Here is a 22119-nt window from a genome sequence, read left to right as displayed (position 1 = left end):
TTTTTTAAAGATTCTAACTAATATGGGACACTTCTGGGAGTACTATTCTTAAAGACCACTGGAAATAAATAATACCCAGGCTCCCTTAGCAGTTCTGGTTACTTTTTCACTGGAACTAAATCTCAAACTCTAGTTCATCTGGTAAACAGAAACTTGAATTCATAGAGCAGGAAAACAGAACTATGCTGCCTTCTCTGAGACATAATCTGAATCCCTCCTCCAGAGCCATTGCTGCTGACATTAGATGAATATCACCAGAAGAGCCCTTAGACTTATAATAGCTTTCTGAATACAATGGAAGATGAATTTTTAAGTGGTGTTTTAAGGGGTCTTTGACTTCAAGCCTTTTAGCTGACTATTGCTGATGTTCAATTTTAACTCAGTTTATAATATAGCACATGCAGGAGAACAGAATCTCAGAACAGATTCATAGAACAATAAAAAAAATTAACCATTAAATAAGAAGTCATTAATTAAAAATTAAATAAAAACTATAAATAATTAACAATAAAATTATGTCTTTTTTAGAGCTTTTCTCCAGCTATTTCAAGATGATCATTTATTACTTCGGATAAATGTACACTGACAACTCTACAGGCCATGAAAGAAAGAAATTAATATTGATCAAAGCACAAGAAAATAACATTTAAGGACACAAGGACCCCAGTTTTTGGTTTGAGATGCTGAGGAGGCTACTGAGGAAGAAATGTGGTCTTTGTCAGATCAAACCCTTCTTCCTATTACTCATTTTTACCCTAATCATTTGCTTCTCCATCTTAAGGATTCATGAAAAGTCAAACTTTTCAAATCTCCGATATTTAGAGTTGACTACAGAGAATCCATATAGTAATATTAATTGTACCAAAATTATACTGGGGGACAAAGAAGAAATACAAAATGCGAAGCTTACAATGCTAACGATGAAATTTAGAAAACTCCCTCGGTGGACAAATGATGATTACATCAATATGACCAAAGATTGTACCACTTTCATTAAAACCCGCAAATATATCATGGAACCCCTTAGCAAAGAGGAGGCAGAATTTCCTATTGCATATTCAATAGTGGTTTATCACAAAATTGAAATGCTTGATAGGCTCCTAAGAAGCATCTACACACCTCAGAATTATTATTGTATTCATGTTGACAAAAAATCTCCTGAATCATTTTTAGAAGCTGTGAAGGGCATTTCATCTTGTTTCAGTAACGTCTTCATTGCCAGTCAACTGGAGAGTGTGGTGTATGCATCATGGAGTAGGGTCCAAGCGGACCTCAACTGCATGAGAGATCTCTACAGACAGAGTGCAAAATGGAAGTATTTGATAAATCTTTGTGGTATGGATTTCCCAATTAAAACCAATCTGGAAATGATAAGGAAGCTCAAGTCTTTAATGAATGGAAACAGCTTAGAAACTGAGAAAATGCCTTCCCATAAAGAAGTCAGATGGAAGAAGCATTATGAAGTCATTGAGGGCAAGCTAAAAAACACGGGAAAAGATAAGCCACTTCCTCCCATTGAAATACCAATTTTTTCAGGCAGTGCCTATTTTGTTGTTAGTAGGAAGTATGTTGAATATGTACTAACCAATGAAAAGATCCTGAAATTTATTGAGTGGGCTAAAGATACATATAGCCCAGATGAATATTTGTGGGCCACAATTCAAAGAATCCCTGAAGTTCCAGGTGCACTTTCTTCCAGTAATAAGTATGATATTTCTGACATGCATGCAGTTGCTAGGTTTGTGAAGTGGCAATACTTGGAAGGGGACATTTTCAAGGGAGCTCCGTATCCACCATGCAACGGGATTCATGTCCGTTCTGTATGTGTATTTGGGGTAGGAGACTTAAACTGGATGCTACAACAGCCCCATTTCTTCGCCAATAAATTTGATACCGATGTTGACTCTTTTGCAGTCCAGTGTTTAGAGGAGCATCTAAGACATAAAGCTCTATATCCAATGGAACTCTGAATGTCTTTACTATAAGAGAAAAGTGAAAATAGCAGACATGTAGAATGTCTTCTGTGCATCAGAAACAAACAAGAAGAAGCCATGTTATTGAATTGCCTTTCTTCCACTGGCTGCTAGTTTTCTTTAGAATGCATTCTGTTAGAAATACTTTGCGATCAAACTATAAGATTGGAGTTAAATAAAATGTATATTTGGGGAAGGAAAGAAGGGAGTCCTGATCCTTTCTATTCATAAGCATAATCTAAAAATGATCTCATCTTCTTTCAAAAAGATTTGAGTAATGAAGTCAATATATATTTGTATGTATATATGTTTACAAATCTTTCTACATTGTTAAATTATTTTTTTCTATACATTGGGGTAAAGACAGATTGGGGGAGGAATGGGGGCGGAGTCAGAATTTGGAGTAGATGCAGATGAAAGGAGCAAACTCAAAGAGCTCAGGGACCAAAAATAAGACATTTTCTCTCTATTTGTTTCAGTGGTGTCAAAGCTATTGGGAGAACTTTGGAATATGAATGTTTTCTTGAACTGAATTAAACATAAAAGCAACAGCCAATCATAAGGATGTAATTTATCTTTAAACAATATTTTGTGTATATGTTGTGCTATATATTTGGTGTTTGTTCCAAGTGAACCATGTGAAACAAAGTTTGATTTTGGTTGGAAAAATTCTGTATTGCACAGTGTTCTTATGTATATCTTCTCAGGGGACATAAAAACCAAGTGCCTGAATTTCTAACATGTAGTATTGTAAGTTAATTTTAACACTTATTTTAATTATTTTCCAGAACAAAAATACCAATTCCTTGTTCATTTGATACCAATGATGATGTTTCTAAATTAAAAAAAAAAAGTGTTGCTCTGTCTCAAACAGTGAAAGACTAATGAAAAAAAAAATGCACATGCTATAGTTCAGGGGTCCTTGACCTGGTATCTTTGCACAACAGATAATATTTTGATAACTGCGTTTCAGTATAATTGGTTTCCTTCAAAATTCTATGTATTTATCTTATGCATTTAAAAACATGATTCTTTGGAGAGGTCCTGCCCTCTAGAGATTGCCCAAGGAGACCAGGACACACAAAAAAATGGCAAAGAATCTTGTGATCTAGTGTCATTGCATGAGGAAAACCTAATTTTCATAGCACACCAAAATTCATTTGTTAGCCAGTGATCATAGTTACTGAAAAATGCTAATACAGAAAAGGTCAAATAGGGGCTGGGAAGAAAAAAAAATGTAGCAAAGGTACACAGTTTTTTTCTTTCTTTCTTTTTGGTTTGTTTTGGTTTTGTTTGGGGTTTTTTTGTGGGGCAATGAGGGTTAAGTGACTTGCCCAGGGTCACACAGCTAGTAAGTGTCAAATGTCTGAGGCTGGATTTGAACTCAGGTCCTCCTGAATCCAGGGCTGGTGCTTTATCCACTGTGTCGCCTAGCTGTTCCCACAGTTTCTAAAGGTAGATGAACATGCTGCAATGAAGAGTTTAAAAAGAAAGTAAAAAAAAAATGGGAAACAGTTTTTCCTGGTAGCTAAATGATAGTTGACATTGTGAATATTAAACACTTGTCCATTTTCAACTGTCAAAGCATTGTACTATTACTAATAATACCTGATATTTATATAATCCCTTAATTTTTGAAAAGTACATTATATAAATTGTTTTATTTTATCCTCACATTCACTGTGTAAGGTAAATGTAGTAGTCTCCACCCCCACCCCCAAATAAGGAAACAGTCCTACAGAGATTAGGTGATTTGTCCAGTGTCACATAATTAAATTTAAGTGTCTGAAGTATAATTCCAACCTAGATCTTCCTGACTTCAAGTCTAGAACTTAATTCATTTTGCTGCCTCTCAACCCTGCCCCCCCCCCAATTCACAAGACTATTTGCAAATGTATATCCCAAAGATTTCTTTCTCCATTGCTCTTGTAGTAGTTTCCCATTACCTGGGAATATGCCATATGTATTCCTCCCTATCTAGCATAGAGGTATATATGGTGAGATGGTCTTGCATCTGTCTTGGAGTCTTAGGAATTCTGATGAAAAATTTTGATTAAGTTTAAGGAGGTTTAGTATTGATGTAAAAATATAGTTCTTACTCAAGGCAGGCGCACATATGGCTAAAGTAGGGCCAATTTTCACTTCAATGGCTTAATCAAAAGGCAGTGAGGTTTTTTTTCCTATTTTTAGCACAGATTGACATTTTTAATGCCAGAGTGAATGATACAATTTTCATCTTCATCATATTTGGTGAGTGTAAGTGTGATAAGTGTTCAGGGAGACCTTTTCAGGGCTGCTTACCCACCTTTGGTGTCAACCCTCACCCAGCTCTCACTGTGGCTCCAAAAAGCTATAGCATGCATAGTGGCTACACCCTGGTAAAACCACGTGGCAGACAGGCTAACCCAGGCTGAGGGTAACTGATAGACCTTAAATCCATGGTGAGGTAGGGGGATATCTACCCCAAGCATGTGAAGACTTTCCCCAGTGGAATGGGCAGAAGAGAACAATTTGTTCCTACAGTCTTGAAGGCCACTGAAGGAAGTGCTATGGAGAGCTCAGAGCTTAGTTAGGTGTCAGAAATGCCAAGGTTGTCCACTGCATCCCAGGAAATCACCCATTGTCCTGACTTTTGTCTTGTCACCGGACTTTGATGACTCTGGAAGGGAGAGGGAGACTGACGACTTTGTGTAACTCTGCCTCACTGAAATCTAGTTCGTGAACAATCAAGACATCTCTATGATGTCATTGGTCCTCTTCAGAAATGAAGGATGAACAACAACATTTGATAAGTTTTTGTTGCTAAGCCCAGAGATCTTTTAGTATCTGAAGTCATGGTGGGAAATACTCTCATGACTTTTAACAAGTGTCAAATGCATGTTGTCTTTGAAATAAAGAATACGGCATATGATAAAGCGAATAGGATTATATAACCCTGAACACTTTTCTGGCATGCAAATGAAGAGAGCACGTTTTAATTTTTTTGCTTTGTTTTGTTTTGGTGGGGCAATGAGGGTTAAGTGACTTGCCCAAGGTCACACAGCTAGTAAGTGTCAAGTGTCTGAGGCCGGATTTGAACTCAGGTCCTCCTGACTCCAGGACGGGTGTTCTATCCACTGTGCCACCTACCGGCCCCTAGTACATTTTAGTTTTAATAGTTTTGCTATTAAATGGAGGTTGGTAGACCATTCCAACAAAAATTTCATGTATTTTCTTTAAAAGTCTTTTAGAGGAATTTAAGCATTTTCTAAGTGAAGGGCAGTCATTTTTTATTGACATGTAAATATATGTTGTGGCTGAACTGGGAAAAAAAAAAAAACACCTCGTGCCAACATGTATTCTTGGTTTCTAAAAATTGTGGGGGAGGGGAGTGGGAAATAAACCACTTCCTCCTATTGCAATAACTATTTAACTATTGCTAGTTATTATTAGCATTACTATGGTCATCCTAGCAGCAATGTGTGTAGATTGAAGGCCTGCTTCAGAGGTGTGAGAAATTATTATTTATAACCAATATCTTGAGATTCAGAGGCTCTCCCCTTTTCCAAATTCCTCGTTTTAAAAGGTTCTGTTTTGGGGCAGCTTTGTGGCACAGTGGATAAAGCACCGGCCCTGGATTCAGGAGGACCTGAGTTCAAATCCGGCTTCAGACACTTGACACGTACTAGCTGTGTGACCCTGGGCAAGTCACTTAACCCCATGGCCCCGTCCAAAAAAAAAAAGGTTCTGTTTTGCTTGAAGGATATTACTAATAAGGAAATTGCATCGACCAAAAGCCACCTTACTTAGTGTAAAGACAGATGTTATTTTAGGTCACCCTTCAGGTTCAATCTGGCCATCTGGGACCTTAGGATGTCTCAGCTGCTCTGCGGTGCAAGGAGTCAGTTTGCAACCGACATCTTTTTTAAGTTTGCTTAAAATTAAATTTTGTTCACTAAAACCCGTCCACTTTCCTGACTTTAAAAATAAAGACGACTCTAGGAAGTACCGTAATGGTCTTTTTTTCTGTTGGGTGCATGCCAAAGGAAAGCAGATGCTGCCTCTTGGAGCAGGGGCCATATTGTTCAATTGCATCAAAACGTGGGAGTCCCTTGGCTCAAGGAGACTGAAGACTGCAGAAAGGGGCTTAGAGCTGTTTACCTAGTCATATGGTTTGCGGCCATTTGAAAGCCTGTCATGATGCTAGCCAGGAAGGAGAACCTCAGAGTGGGAACGCTACATGCTGTGACAGGAAGAGAACTTGACGTGGATCCAGAGGACCTAGATTGGAATCCCGGCTTGCCTGCTTAGTCCTTGCGTCATCCTTGGCAAGTCACTCCCTCATGCTGCATCTCAGTTTTCTCACTTGCAAAGTGAGAGTATCATAGGAGGTCATGTCTGAAGTGATCAAAGGCCTTCTTAACCGGCGGTACCATGAACCAGATTTTGTTTCGTTTTGAAAACTGAGTCTTCCTATCTCCCCCAGCTACAGTGGGCAGGGGACAATTGTTTAAATGGTGCCTACTATGTGCCAGGCACAGTGCTAAGCACTTTTTCTTTTATTCAAAATATTAACTCATTTGATCCTCACAACAAGCCTGGAGGTTGGTGCTATTTTTAATCTTCATTTTACAGTTGAGGAAACTGAAACAAATAGAAATTAAGTGACTTGCCCAGGATCATAGAGTTAGTAAGTATATTGAGGCCAGATTTGAACTCAAGTCTTCTTAACTCCAGGCTTAGAACCCTATCTTCTGTACCACTCAAAGGCACAATCCCATTATTCTTTGGCTTGAGAGCTTTGACCTATTCCTTTTGTTTTTTTTCATTTATTTGTTTTTAGTGAGGCAATTGGGGGTAAGCGACTTGCCCAGGGTCACACAGCTAGTAAGTGTTAAGTGTCTGAGGCCAGATTTGAACTCAGGTACTCCTGACTCCAGGGCTGGTGCTCTATCCACTGCACCACCTAGCTGCCCCGACCTACTCCTTTTCTAACCTGGGCCAGTTTGCCTTTCCTTAAGCAGTGTGGTGCCTCTACCCTCCCAGGGGGCTCCACATTTTGGGTGCCTTAGTATGGACACCCAATAAACAGCACACTGCAGCTCAGATCTCCCACTGGCAGCAGGGATTGCAGATGTTTGCTACCATGTCCAGCATGTGAGCATGTTTTAAAAAAAAAAAAAATTTGGTAACTGTTTCAATATAATTGGTGTTTCTTCCATGTATTTTCTTTTATGCATTTACAAGCATTATTTTGAAAAAATAACAACAAAATAAAAATAAAAACATTATTTTGAGCAGGGGGCCACAGGCTTCACCAGACTGTCAAAGGAGTCCATGACACACAAAAAGGGTTGATAACCCCTGATCTAGTCCAACCTAGACCTGAACAAGAACTCGCTCTACATTATCACTTTTTTTAAAAAAGTCTTCTGATGTTACGAACTTACTGAAATTATCTGTCAATATACTCGTTTGTTGCCTTGGCAAGTGATTACCCAGTCTTTGCTTGAAAAGATCTAGTGAGGGGGCAGCTAGATGGCGCAGTGGTTAAAGCACCGGCCCTGGATTCAGAAGGACCTGAGTTCAAATCCGGCCTCAGACACTTGACACTAGCTGTGTGACCCTGGGCAAGTCACATTGCCTAAAAAAAAAAAAAAAAAAAGATCTAGTGAGGAGGAAGCCTCCAGATCCTCAAACATTCTTTTCCCCTTTGGGATAATTCCAATCATTAGAAAGTTTGTCCTGGGGCAGCTGGGTGGCCATGGGCAAGTCACTTAACCCCAATTGCCTCACTTTAAAAAAAAAAAAAAAAAAAGGAAAGTTTGTCTTTCTGTCAAGCCTAAACTTGCCTCTACACAACTTCCACCCATATGACTTGGCCTTTCAAATACTTGAAGACAATTCTCATTCATCCACTAAGACTTCTCTTCAAGGTTCAGGCTTCAAGGTTCCAGCTCCTTCAACTACTCCCCATATGGTGTAACTTCAAAGCCTTTCACTATTCTTTTGACCCCATTCGGGAACTACTTCAGTTTATCAGTACCCTCCCAAAAGTGTGGTGCCCAAGAGTGACCACAATACTCCAGATGAGGTCTGAACATTGAAGAGTGAAGTGAAACTATTATGCCTCCCTAGTCCTGAATGTTCTGCCTCTTAAAGCATCCCAGGCTTGGGGCAGCTAGTGGCGCAGTGGATAGAGCACCGGCCCTGGAGTCAGGAGGACCTGAGTTCAAATCTGGCCTCAGACACTTAACACTTACTAGCTGTGTGACCCTGGGCAAGTCACTTAACCCCAATTGCCTCACTAAAAAAATTAAAAAATTAAAAAAAAAAAGCAGCCCAGGCTTGCATTTTATTTTTCTTCTGGCTGATATGTAAAATGGAAATATCTTAACAGCAAGGACCAATTAATTTTTGCTCAAAATCTTCAGCATCTCACACAACAGTGCCTGGCCCATAACAGGTGCTTAATAATTTTGTCAAATGATGTATATTGTACTGTTGACTCATACTGAGCTTACAGTCCCCTGAAACTCTCAAATCTTTATCAAACTAGCTAGCCTCATGGTCCCCATATTGTACTTGTGAAGTTGATGTTTTTGAAGTCAAACAGAAGACTTTAAAATTATCCCCATTGAATATTATTTTATTAGATCTGTCCCTGTTGTGATCTTTTTAGATCCTGAATTTCTCAAGTTACAGAGTTAACTATATTTTGTAGTTTTGTGTTATGTGAATATTTGATAATCCTACCATCTATGCCTTTAAGTCACTGATAAAAATTCTTAAATAGCACAGGACCAACCACAGATGTATGCCTCCACAGACACCTCCATTTAAGTTGATATTGAATAATTAATAACTTTTCTTTGGGTCTGGCCATTCAGCTGTTTCTAACTCTAACTGCTAATGTCTAGTCTATCCTTTGTCTTGTCCACAAGAACAGTATGAATGACTGTCAAATTCCTTGCTGAGGGGCAGCTAGATGGCGCAGTGGATAGAGCACCAGCTCTGGAGTCAGGAGGACCTGGCTCCGGCCTCAGGCACTTAACGCTTATTAGCTGTGTGACCCTGGGCAAGTCACTTAACTCCAATTGCCTCACCAAAAAATTAAAAAAAAAGAAAGAAAGAAAAAAAAAGAAAAAAAATTCCTTGCTGGAAACAATTTAATGTCTCCTCATGAGTCATATACTTTTCATTTCTACAGTCTTGCACCCTATTAGTCCATGGGTTAAGTTCTCTGGGTATATATAATGTATTATTTTTAGTTATTTTTCACTGACTGCTCTTGTCAGTCATACAGGAATTCCTCCCAAATCTTGGTTTTCCTCCTGATTGCTTCTGTATCCTTTGCCCCCTAACTTTGGATATACCACAAAGCTCTATCCTGGGTCCTCTTATGTTCTCCCTCCACATTCTCTTACTTGGTGACCTCATCAGCTTTGTGACTCTCATCTGCTTAATTTTTTTAATTCCTTAACTTATCCCCAACCACCCTTTCTATCATTAAAATATATTACTTTCCTTCCTAAATTCTATTATCTAGCCAACTGTGCCTCCTCTCTGTTCCTCATACACACCTCTCTCCCATAGCTGTACCTTTCCAATGGCTATCCCCCATGTCTGGAATGCACTCCTACCTCACTTTTTCCTGTGTTTTCTTAACAATTCTGGTGTCACCTTCTCCATGAAGCCCTCCACTGATTCCCTTAAGTTCTAGAATTTCCCTATTTTGTATATCCATGGCTTCCTTCTCCAACAGTCCATAAATTCTTAGTGTGCAAAGACTGTTTCATTTTTTTTGGGTTTTTTTTTTTTTTTTTTTGCAGGCAATGGGGGTTAAGTGACTTGCCCAGGGTCACACAGCTAGTAAGTGTCAAGTGTCTGAGGCCGGATTTGAACTCAGGTACTCCTGAATCCAGGGCCGGTGCTTTAACCACTGCGCCATCTAGCTGCCCCCTGACTGTTTCATTTTTGACATTTTTAGTTCCAGTTCCTAGCAGTGCCTGGCAATACTAAATGCTTACTAAATACTTGCTGATTGATTAACACAGCTACACTCCATTCGGTCCTAATGACGGAAAATGTTACAGTGAACAAGAATTCCCTCTAAAACAGACCCCCTAAATGGAGAGTATTTTCCTTGAGGGAGAATGAACTACTTCCAGAAGCAGCTGAATCCATCTCTGAATAGTAGTAATTGTTTGGAATTATTTTCCTTACTTGGAACCCAAAATGACCTCTCTGCGGCTTCTACTCATTGCTCCTTTTTCTGTCCTCTGAGGCCAGAAAGAACAAATCTATTCCCTCTTCCATATTGTATTCCTTCAAATGCCTGGCAGTAGGTGTCATTTCAGGCTAAACATCTCCATTTTCCTGAATGTAATGTTTCTTTGGATACTGTTGTCCTTACTAAAATGAGTTACCCACAATGGAATGTTATACTCCAAATGTGGTCTGGAGAATGCATAGTACAGAAGATCATTGCCTCTCTAATCTTAAACATTAATGACTGTCTTGGGGCAGCTAGATGGTGCAGTGGTTAAAGCACCGGTCCTGGACTCAAGGAGTACCTGAGTTCAAATCTGGCCTCAGACACTTGACACTTCCTAGCTGTGTGACCCTGGGCAAGTCACTTAACCCCCATAGCCTGCAAAAAACCAAAACAAAACATTAATGATTGTCTTAATGTAGTCTAAGATCTCATTAGTTTCTTCCTGCCACAACAGGACACGTGGTGAGCTTTCTATCTACTAAAACTCCCACGTAATTTTTTTTAGACAAACTGCTAGCTACCCATGCTTCTTCACCTTAGATTTATGTGTTGAATTTTCTAAACAAAGTGTAAGATGTTTATCCCTATTAAATTTCACCTTAGTAGACTGGCCCTTGCGAACTTTTTGGATCCCAACTATTCAGCCCAAAAGGGACCTTTGTCCTTTCTAATTTTTGTCATTCATACATTTGATAAGCATACTTTCTGTGCTTTCATCCAAGTTATTGATGAAAAATTATTAATAGCACAAAAGTGGCACCAATGCCTGGGCCACCTCCTTCCAAGTCAACCTCCAGCTATTAATGTCTATTCCTTGGGTCTGGCTGTCCAACCAGTTCCAAATCCATCTATGATCCATCTAGCCCACATTTCTCCAAATTGTGCAAAAGAATAGCATGAAAAGCTATGTCAAATGCTGTGTAAAAATGAAAGTAAATGTTGTCTGTAGCATTCTCTTGAATCTCCAGTGTTTTACCAGCTAGCTTACCCTTTTAGAAAAGTCAATACAGGGACATCTAGGTGGTGCAGTGGATAGAGCACCAGCCCTGGATTCAGGAGGACCTGAGTTCAAATCTGGCCTCAGACCCTTGACACTTACTAGCTGTGTGACCCTGGGCAAGTCACTTAACCCCAATTAGAAAAAGAAAAGTAAATACAGTCATGATCTCTTCTTGGCTGGTTCTTTGTGGTAACTGTTAAGATATTTACTAGCAATCTTCTTTGCAATATATTCATCCATAGCCTGCTTTTTATGTGTTAATATAAGCCAGAGCTCTTGTCTGGGCCATTTTCTCCTCCCTCTCTGTGCTTTTTTCTTGGTGATCTCATTAGTTCCAAGGGCTTGAGCTATCTTCTCTATGAAGATGAATACCAACTCTATATATCCAGCCCTCACTGCTCTCTTAAGCTACCATCCCACATCTCAACATCTCTAAATTCCTGCTGGCCACGCCCACCTAGATGTTACACAGATATCTGAAACTCAACATATTCAAAAGTGAACTCGCTATTTTCCCCAAACCCCTTTTTTTTCTAACCATACTACTTTTTTTGAGGGTCTCATCTTACTTCCAGTGATCCAGGTTAGCAATCTAGGAGTCATCTATTACTCTTCAGACTCAGTTCTTCTTCCATATCCATTCGCTTCCAAATATTGTCTATTCTATCTATGTTATATCTTCATTTATACCACAGCCACCCTAGTTCAGGCTCTCTTTAACTCTCACTTGTACCATTGCCTTTGTATCTTTTAAAAAAATATTTTTAATTCATGGAATAAAAAAAGCATTTTCATAACATAATTAAAAGATAATACATGAAACTTCAAATCTACTATGCACAACTCACTATTCCTTTTAAATATACAACAAAATTATCATGTAAATTTCTTTTTTTTTTCCTATCCCCTCTCTCTCCCTAGAGAGGACTATCATTAGACCCAAATAGGTGTGTGTATATATGTACACACATATATATGTGTAAAATTATCCTATACATCTTTCTATTTATCAGTTCTTTCCCTGAATGCAGAAGGCATCTTTCTTCATATGTCCTTTATAGTTCATTTGAATATTTATAGTATTCAGAATAACTTATTGGCACAAAGTTGTTCTTAAAACAATATTGCTCTTACAGTATACAATGTTCTCTTGGTTCTGCTTATTTCACTCCAGTATTTCATGCAAATCCTTCCATGTTTTTTAAAAATTATTTGAGTTCATCATTTCTTATAACATAGTAGCATACCATCACAATCATATACCACAATTTCTACAGCTATTCTCCAATTGATGGTGTCAAGGTAATGGAATGTGATAGATGAGATTTGGCAGGTACTCAGGAGCCCACCTGAGTGGATTGCTGGCTGATTTGACTGGATTACTAGTTGACTAGATTCTAAGCACATCTGGCTGGTACTTGAAAGTACTTAAGAAAGCATGGTTTTCAGAATCTAAAAAAACTTTGAACTTCCTGCCCAGTCAACCAACCAGCTTGAAGAACCTCCCATTTCTGGGAGGGGACAAGAAGGAGGAAGGAGAGCCTGTGCAGAGAGTTCTGTCTCTTTTGGTTCCTGACTTCATCGTGGTGGAGGAGAGAGAGACTCCAGAAGACTTCACAGAGAAATTGAGGAAAGATAGGATTGCCAGGCTATAGGAATTCTGTTCTCAATCTTTCTCTTTCTATCTTTCAATAAACCCTTAAAAATCTAAACTCGTTTATCAGTGATTTTAGTCAGTTTCCCCCAAAACTGGGGGAACAGATTAGAACCCACATTTAGAATTTTAAATTACACAATGGGCATCCCTGCAACTTCTTTGCCAACACAAAGATAACTGCTATAAATATTTTAAAACATACAGGTTCTTTTCTTTTTCTCTAATTATCTTTGGAAATAGACCAGGTAGTGGTACTGCTCAGTCAAAGAGTATGGGTAGTTTAATAACTCTTTGGGCATAATTCCAGATTTCTCTCCAAAATAGTTGGATCATTTCACAATTCCACCAACAATTGTTTCTTAATTGCCGTTCCTGAATCCAGCTTCACCATTCTTCAATGCACCTTGTTGTCAGAATGGTAGCCTGAAAGCACAAATCTGACACTCCCCATTCCACCCCCCCCCCTCCGTCATTTAAGAAGCTTCAGAGAGTCATTATTGCCTCTAGGGTAAACTACATACTCCTTTTGTTTGGCCCTTTGCAATATGGCTCTAGTCAATCTTTCCAGACTGTTTATATATTACTCCCCCTCATATGCACTTTAGTCAACTTAGTCTATTTGCTGGTCTGAGCCTATGACACTGTATCATCTGTCACCCACCTCTGGGCTTTTGCCCATTGTCTGGAATGCTCTTCTTCCTCACCTTTACCTCTTGGAAACGCTACCTCCAAAAAGCAACTTGAAGTGGAGGTTTTCTCACCCAGTCTCTACACTGGGAAGTACCATACTTGGGGTCTGGGCTCCCCCGCAAGGGATCACCAGGAACCATCCTCATCCAGTACTAGTCAAGCAAGACTTGCCTGGCCAAGAAATACTTGTGGTTTGATGATAATGAGAAGCAGAAGCTGATTGAGGAGGTCCATGCTGTCATCACAGTCTGGGACTCCAAGCACACCAACTTGAAGTTCCAGAACTTCAAGAGCATTTATCAACATTGACATTTATAGCAGCCTCTATTTCTGCATCTCTGTGGATGTCAGTGACAACAACTTAACCTACCTAGAGATCATCCACAACTTCGTGTACATCTTAAATCAACATTTCCAATTTCTATGAAGTGGACCTCATATTTTAACTTTTTTTTTTTTAGTGAGGCAATTGGGGTTAAGTGACTTGCCTAGGGTCACACAGCTAGTAAGTGTTAAGTGTCTGAGGCCGGATTTGAACTCAGGTACTCCTGACTCCAGGGCCGGTGCTCTATCTACTGTACCACCTAGCTGCCTCATATTTTAACTTCTAACAGGTTTACATGGTGGTGAGCGGCTAGGTGGTACAGTGGATAGAGAACTGGCCCTGAAGCTAGGAGGACCTAAGTTCAAATCTCACCTTAGACACTTACTAGCTGTGTGACTCTGGGCAAGTCACAACCCCAATTGCCTTAAACATCTGGGACCATCTCTAGTCATCCTGATAGATATCTTGTCACTAGACTCAGATGGCTCTGGAGGAGAGAGTGAGGTTGGTGACCTTGCACTGCCCTCCATCACTTAAATCCAATTCACTGCAAGTCATGGCATCACCCCAGTGCCATCATCCTCTCTGAGGACGAAGGAAAAACAACAGCATGGTGATAGATGAAATGTTCCTGACTAGGGACATCCCAAATGAAGATGCTGACATAATTTTTGATATTGTAGTCCCTTGAGCAAGGGAGCATGGGGGGACAGCCCTCTTTTTCAAAATGCCTTCCTAGCCCAGGTCACCCACCTGCATTTTCTGCCTCTCTTTCCTCCTCTCCCCTCACTCCTACCTCCTTGAGAAGATACTCTGAATTTACTCTCTGAGATAGCGCATACACACCCTGGCCAGGATTAGGAGGAGGGAAGACCGATGTATATGGCATCATATACCCTGTAACCTTGTTGTGGTGACAGGGATGTGAGCATCTGAGTGAGCCTCCATGTCTGTGTATACATGTTCATGTGTATATACTTGGAGCTCCCAATAAAGTTTTGGGCCTGTTCTGCCAGGGGAAAAACCCAGTAACAACCTAGCTCCTTCCAAGGTTCAGCACAAGTATCATTTCCTACAAGAGAACTTCCTTGACTTCTCCAGTTTTTATTTCTTCCCCCAAATCACTTTGTACTTATTTTATATTTATTTGTTTGTTGTCTTGTATTTTGTTTTATATTCGCTTGGTCGAATCTCAGGATCGTTGGGGGTCAGGATTGTCATGTTTTTGTCTTTGTGTCTCCAATGTTTAGCACAAAGCTGAGTTCATAGTATGTGTGTAACAAATGCTTGTGAATTGAATTGATTTGATTTGTAAAAATAACTATGGTTCAGGGGTTGGAGATGTATTCTCCAACTGATGTCCCCTAACTCTGGGCTCAAGTAGATTGAGGTCAGTCCTTGGGGGATTCTGGATCCTAGATGGAAGTAAGGGATGTTCATGCTCTCTGGCTCCCCTATTGTGTTTGTACCCTTGAGTCCCAGGAAGAACTTCTTGTTTTGTTTTTTTTGTTTGTTTTTTTTGGTGAGGCAATTGGGGTTAAGTGACTTGCCCAGGGTCACACAGCTAGTAAGTGTTAAGTGTCTGAGGCCGGACTTGAACTCAGGTATTCCTGAATCCAGGGCTGGTGCTAGGAAGAACTTCTTAAAGTTTAGATTTTTCTCCTACCCAGGTCCTCCTCACCAAAAGGATTAACATGGTCCCTTCTAGAAAGGTATTCAATGTACACAGTAGATTGCACATAGAACAGCTTTTAATTTCCTCCATAATAAGAATAATGCATGAGGAAGAACAGCAAAAAACTTATAAGCACATATTGACAAACACTGAGAGCGTGATACTGTAACCCACCATACATTATACTCTTCTGAGAGTTTGATACTTAAAACATAAAACTTTGTGAAGCTTCTGAATAGGGATTAGACCTTCACTTCTCCTCTACATTGTATGAAAAACTCATTCAGGGTCCACATTTCTGGCAAACTAGGGCTCACTGTCCTGCTGGTGGTTATTTCCTCTGATAAATTGTTTCAGAGGTCACCTTAACTTGGGGGTGGAATGGGAAAAGGGAGAAATAATGGTAGTTTGAGGGAAGGGCTTGACAAGTGCCAACGTATTCAGTAAGTGGGAAGAGAAACAATAGCTAAGTTACTTTCCATTTTAACAGCTGGCTAAACAGGCAGCCCTCCTTGTTCAGTGGCCAATGCTTTTTTCACACTGAAACTCTTCTCACCCCTTCTCCCTCTCACCCCCACCAACACCAGTGTCAACTGGACCAAGTGACCAATAAGAAGATTACTTTCCTTATTCCAAAGCACAAATCCACAGGGACCAATAAGGAATGGATGCATCATCCCAAAGCAAAAATCCATCTGTGATGGGCCAGAACACATGTCATTGGAAGCGGCCAGGGGAACTCAACTCAGCATTATGGCATACTCCATGGTACAGCTCCTGCTGGCTCATCCCCATTCCTACTCCATAGGGTGTACTCTAAACCAAAATCCTATTGTAGGTATATAGTAATATATACCTACAATATATACCTAATATAGTATAGCACTATATCTGAAAGTTTAAGTTCTGAAAGTGCTCCCAATTTATCCTTTTCACTTCTCTCCCGTAATCTTCCCCCCCATCACATTCCAGCTCCACTCACTTTTTGTGAATGAAGAAATTGAGGAAAGGACTAAGGCCAGTACCTCAAAACAAAATGCGGTTTCCCCCATCTTTCTCTCTCTCTCTGTCTCTCTTTCCCTGTGTGTGTCTCTCTCCCCCCCTTTCTTCTTCACCTATAGCTCCATATTTATCCTCATCTCAGCCCAGACTTCCTCAATAAGTTCCTGGTTATGGAACATAAAGCTTGTAGTTGATCATTTGTATTTTGATTTAATTTTTGGCCTACAATAAAGTATTCTGAATACATTGTCTCCTTTCAGCCATGAATAAGGAGTCTGTCTGCTCATTGCGGAGCTTATTATATTGATAAAACAAGGTGGACTACTATATGTTAAGTTTATTTTTATGGCAGTAATCTCTTTTTATGTGTTGTATATAAAGATATTTTTTTCAAGCCATGCATTTTATCTGGAAGCCAGTATCACGCATCAATCCAATCATCAATCTTCTATTTTTCAGGTTGATAATAATATTAATAGCACAAAGCTAACACCAATGCTTAGGGCACCACACTAGAAACTTCCTTCCAAGTCAACCTCCAGCCATGAATTTCTATTAGCAACCCCACTTCTTCCATTAAGGTCTCTTGTATTAATTTCACAACTATGGCCTACTAAGCAGCATATTCTCACCATGATCTCCAAATTATGATTATCTGATCATTTTTTACACATTCTCTTCTGTCAGTATAACGAATGACTAGGTAGCTGCTAGGGCTCCTTCCACTTCTAAAATGCTTTGCTAGAATACAGTGAAACTAATCCTGATAATGAACCCTTTTTGAGAGAAAAACAATCGAATTTTACATGTACTAAGTGTCCAGAAATAAATGAGAATGAAGAAATATTTTTCCTACATTCAGATTCATGAAATTGGCAGAAGAAATAGTACCTTATTAAAAAACTAGAAGTTATGTCTGAATTAAAACTTCCTGCTCATTTTTCCCTGAGCTACACAAAATAAATCTGTTCAGGAAATTGAAGATTTACAAACTTGGTTCTCTTCCTCAACACTTAGCCACATGACTGATGTAACAAGAGAGCATGGCAGCTTAGTTACAGTGTATGAGTTGGGGGTGGGGGGAAGTTAAAGAAGAAAGAATGCCATATCTGTCCTGGCCAACTCCAGTCATGGACTTTTTTTGTTCATGAGGTGAAGGGTAAACATAATGGAAGGGAGAGGAGTTGAGAGTTCCCAGGTCCTTGGATACATTCTTTACTAAACCATTTATAGAAAATGCAATGTATTGGGGTCAGGGTCCACCTGTTTCCTTTCAGAGATGTTGGAGCAAATAGTTACATAGTGCATGAGATACAAATGGGGAAACGAGGAAGAATAAAAGAAAATACGGAAGAAAATGAGAATGAAAACTGAGGGGGAAAGAACAAAACCAAAATGTCATCATATTTAATGTTGTCTTAGAGCCAATAACAACAAACTCGCAGACAAGAGAAAGGAAAATCAACCACAGGAATATGTCACCGTAATTTCGTCACAGTTGCTGCATTGCTGGGAGTGGGCTAGAAAAGGTATCCTGTTTAAACTTAACCTTAGGAACCAGTACAGAAAATGGTAGCTGGGCCCACCAGTTGAGACTTGAGGATCTAGAAGTGCCTATGTTAAGGGAGACATTTGTTATATCTAAAAACAGAAATACCCATTAAGAGGAAGAATTTGGTTGGATCTTGAACAACCTAGCTACCTGAACATGATTTGAGGCAGGGCTCAAGAAGTGTATAGTCACCCTGCAAGTACTTTTTACTTATTTGTCCTTCATTTTCAAAGAGGACCAATAACATCACAGGGTGATATTTGACTCATGTATGAATTGGATTTATGTGAGGCAGAGTTGCACAAATTTGTCAGCCTCACTGTTCCAGGGTCATCAGAGTCCAGTGGTAAGACAACAGTTAAGATGACTGGCTATAGCCTGGGATATAGTGGATGATCTTTGTGTCTTTGATGTCTGACCAAACTCTAAGTGTTCTATTGTGCCTGCTTTAGCCTCCTTCAGGGTTGTTGGAACAAATTGTTCTCATCTGGCCATTCCATGTGGAAGTCAGGTCCATTGGTTACCTCAGGCTGGTTTTAGCCCATCTGCTGAAAGGGTTTACTGGGGTGTGATACCTGCCACTTTGCACTACAAATGAGGAGTAAGAGTTGCATTGTTTACTGATATGAGAGAGGAAATGGAATACTACTGTGCTATAACAAATGATGAGCTCAATGATTTTAGGAAAACATGGAAAGACTTGCACGAAATAATCAAGAGTGAAATAAGCAGAACCAAGAGAACATTGCATGTAGTAGCAACAATATTGTTTTAAGAACAACTTTGACTGATTCATTTTGACTATTATAAATACCCAAATGACTACAAAGGACATATAGGAAGATGCTACCTGCATCCAGATGTTATGGGCCCAGAGCACCCCAGAAGTTCAAAGAACCTTCTCCTTGAGAAACTAAACCAAAGGACAGACACACCTAAAGAGATAAGTGGAAGCTGATCAGGACTGAGCTAGCTTCTGGACCACCACCCTTCATTCCAAGGATTTCTCTCTTGGTTTCCCTTCCCTAGCCCCAAAATAAACTATTATCTTATTCTGTTGGATTTGTGTGCAAGAGGGTGTAATTCTTTTTTTTTTTTTTTTTTTTAGGCAATGGGGGTTAAGTGACTTGCCCAGAGTCACACAGCTACTAAGTGTCAAGTGTCTGAGGCCGGATTTGAACTCAGGTACTCCTGAATCCAGGGCCGGTGCTTTAACCACTGCGCCATCTAGCTGCCCCCGGGTGTAATTCTTTAAAGAGGAATTCCTAAGGACCCCAAACCCCTACCTCTATCCCAAACCCCCACGACATAACTGGCAACTGGCACCTCATTCCCTACCTGTTTCTCACTTCACTCCTTCTTCCCCACCTGCTTCCGTACCTATAGGTCATACCACTCCATGACTGAGACTCCTCTTGGCCCACTGGCTGATCTCAGAACCAATCTCTTGTGCCCTACACAGCCAAGGTCCGGCCACACTTGGAGTGGACGTCAGTACTCTCCTAGTTGCCCCACCTAACAACGGTCTCCACAACCTATCCAGCTGTACCCCTGTCACAATATGGGGGGGCTCCAATACGTTCCCTACTCTCCTGTTTTTTTTCTATTCAGCAGCCCCTCCCATCTGCTTTACCTAATCTGCAGTTGCCTATGGCTATTCCCCCAATCTCCTTTACTCCTCCCCCACCCACTCCACAGCCAAAGACTGCTACCCCTCCTCCACCCACTTCACAGACTAACCTGGTTCCTCCACCCTATCCTCTGGCTCTGCCTCCATCTGAGCCTCCGTGTGACTGCACCTGTTCTACCAGCCCCTGGGTCCCCTCCCCAACCAGCTTCACCCAGGTCCCTATCAGTGTCTTCCACTGCTCCCTTGCTTCTATTAAGGGAATTTCCCATTGGGAAGGTTACAACCCTAATGCATGTTCTTTTTTCCATGAGCAGTATATCTCAGATTAAAGAGAAATTGGGGTATTACTCAGAGAACCCCACAAAGTTCATAGATGGCTTTAAGTATGTGACAATGCAGTTTGACCTTTCCTGGACTGATTTGCAAATTATTCTTGCCAGCTGTTGTACCCCCATGAAAAAAAACAGATTTGGGACCTGGCTGTACCAGTCGGTGATGAATACTCGCAGGTTGGAAATTGGGCTGGAGTTCCTGGAACTACAGCTGTTCCAACTGTAGACCCAAGATGGGACTATCATGATAGAGAGGACAGGGCTTGTAGAAACCACATGGTCACCTGCCTGGTTGAGGGAATAAGAAGAGGGGGGGGGGCTCGGGGATTAAGAAACAAGTCAATTGGGGCAGCTAGGTGGCGAAGTGGATAAATCACTAGCCCTGGAGTCAGGAGGACCCGAGTTCAAATCTGGCCTCAAACACTTCACACATACTAGCTGTGTGACCCTGGGCAAGTCACTTAACCCCAATTGCCTCAGAAAAAAAAAAAAAGAAAAAAAGAAACAAGTCAATTATGAGAAGGTGAAAGAGATCACACAGGGGCCAGATGAAAACCCAGCTCTTTTCATGAGTTGCCTCGTGGAGTCTCTGAAAAAAATATACTAATCTAGATCCAGAAAGGGATATAGGAATAACAGTCCTCAATATACATTTTATTAGCCAATCTGCTCCTGACATTAGGAGAAAACTCCAGAAGTTAGACTGGGATCCCCAAACCTCACCCTCACAACTTCTTGATGTTGCTTTTAAGATTTTTTATTAACAGGGACCTTGCAGTAGCCAAAGAAAAAGAAAAGGTGCCTTGTGCTGCTACCAGCACATCTCCGGGTGGCTGAGATTCTGGCAGCTGCTGTAAACTGGGACACTGGAGTGGGGGGAGCTCCTTAAAGGTGAGGCCACCTCCCCTAACTCCTTGTCCCTAGTGCAGCCCACAAGAGGATGGCCTAGTGAAAACCTAGCTCCCTGCAGTTTGGTCTCCTGGCTAGCCCCTTGTTACTGACATTTCTATGGCCAAGTCCAGGGTCAAGTTGGACATAGGAGGTAAGTCTATGGATGACACAGCGATGACCCCTGTCTTACTCTCTCATTCAGGTCCTACTATTCCATCAAAGCTACAGGTTGTGAGGAGTTTAAGGGGAACACCCCTCAAATGCAGGCCAACATTGCCTTTAATGTGTATGCATGAGGATCAGAAATTCCTTCATCCCTCCCTGGTTTTATCCTCTTCACTTTGGCCCTTATTAGGGCATGATGTCAAGAAAAAGAGAGCTCAGTGAGAAGTTCCTAGCTTCTGGGCTGTTAGTTCACTGCATAGACCAGAAGAAATAACCTGTAGCCATCTCACAGTTGTTGATCTGTTTACTGCTACTCTTAAAACCTTTCCTGGTAGAATAGCTTAAAATTGGGAATTATTTGTAATGTGTAAAAGTTGCAAAGAAAAACTTTTTTGTCTAACCATTGAACTGCACAGAATTAAGCTTTGATCTAATTACTTAACTCTGGTAACACAGGCTATGCCCTATTGAAGAAAAGCTGCTGGAGAGAAAAAAAAAAGCAGCTACTTTACTCCTTATCTGATAAGTCCTTTTTCATTTTTTGCTTTGGTCTCTTAAAATTTTTGTTTAAGTCTGTTCCATCTAGGCTCAACTCCATGGCAGCTACGCACTGTGCCAATGCGTCTCCTCTCACCCTCTGGACCTCACATCTCCTCACACTCTGGACTGGGGGCTTCTCCACTTCTCCCTTCCCCTCCCCCTCCCCTTCCCCCACCCCCGCCCCCGCACCATGATTTCTTTGACCCCACTCAGCCTGAAGCAGTTACAGAAGAAAGACTGTTGCCCCTTTTCATTTTATATATAGAGAAGTGGGGAATGTTATGGGCCCAGAGCACCCCAGAAGTTTTCTGGGTTACATCAAAGAACCTTCTCCTTGAGAAACTAAACCAAAGGACAGACACACCTAAAGAGATAAGTTTCCGGACCACCACCCTTCATTCCAGTCTCCCTCACCCCTTGGGAGATAAGA

The 22119-nt window shown here is 40.6% G+C and overlaps 1 protein-coding gene across 2 annotated transcripts in view; it reads left to right on the top strand.

Annotated features, from left to right (window-relative positions):
• GCNT1 (glucosaminyl (N-acetyl) transferase 1) overlaps window positions 1–3279 on the top strand; it is a 39587-nt gene extending 36308 nt beyond the window's left edge. For both annotated transcript variants that reach the window (XM_043975433.1, XM_043975432.1), the window contains one exon: window positions 529–3279. In XM_043975433.1, coding sequence (XP_043831368.1) covers window positions 681–1970 — 1290 coding nt within the window. In that variant the 5' untranslated portion in view covers window positions 529–680 and the 3' untranslated portion in view covers window positions 1971–3279. The remainder of the gene's footprint in view (window positions 1–528) is intronic.
• Window positions 3280–22119: the final 18840 nt, after the last annotated feature.

This window comes from Dromiciops gliroides, chromosome 1, assembly GCF_019393635.1.
Source record: "Dromiciops gliroides isolate mDroGli1 chromosome 1, mDroGli1.pri, whole genome shotgun sequence".
NCBI lineage: Eukaryota > Metazoa > Chordata > Mammalia > Microbiotheria > Microbiotheriidae > Dromiciops > Dromiciops gliroides.
Note: the sequence above shows the minus strand (reverse complement) of the source record. Positions and strands in the feature narration are given on the sequence as shown.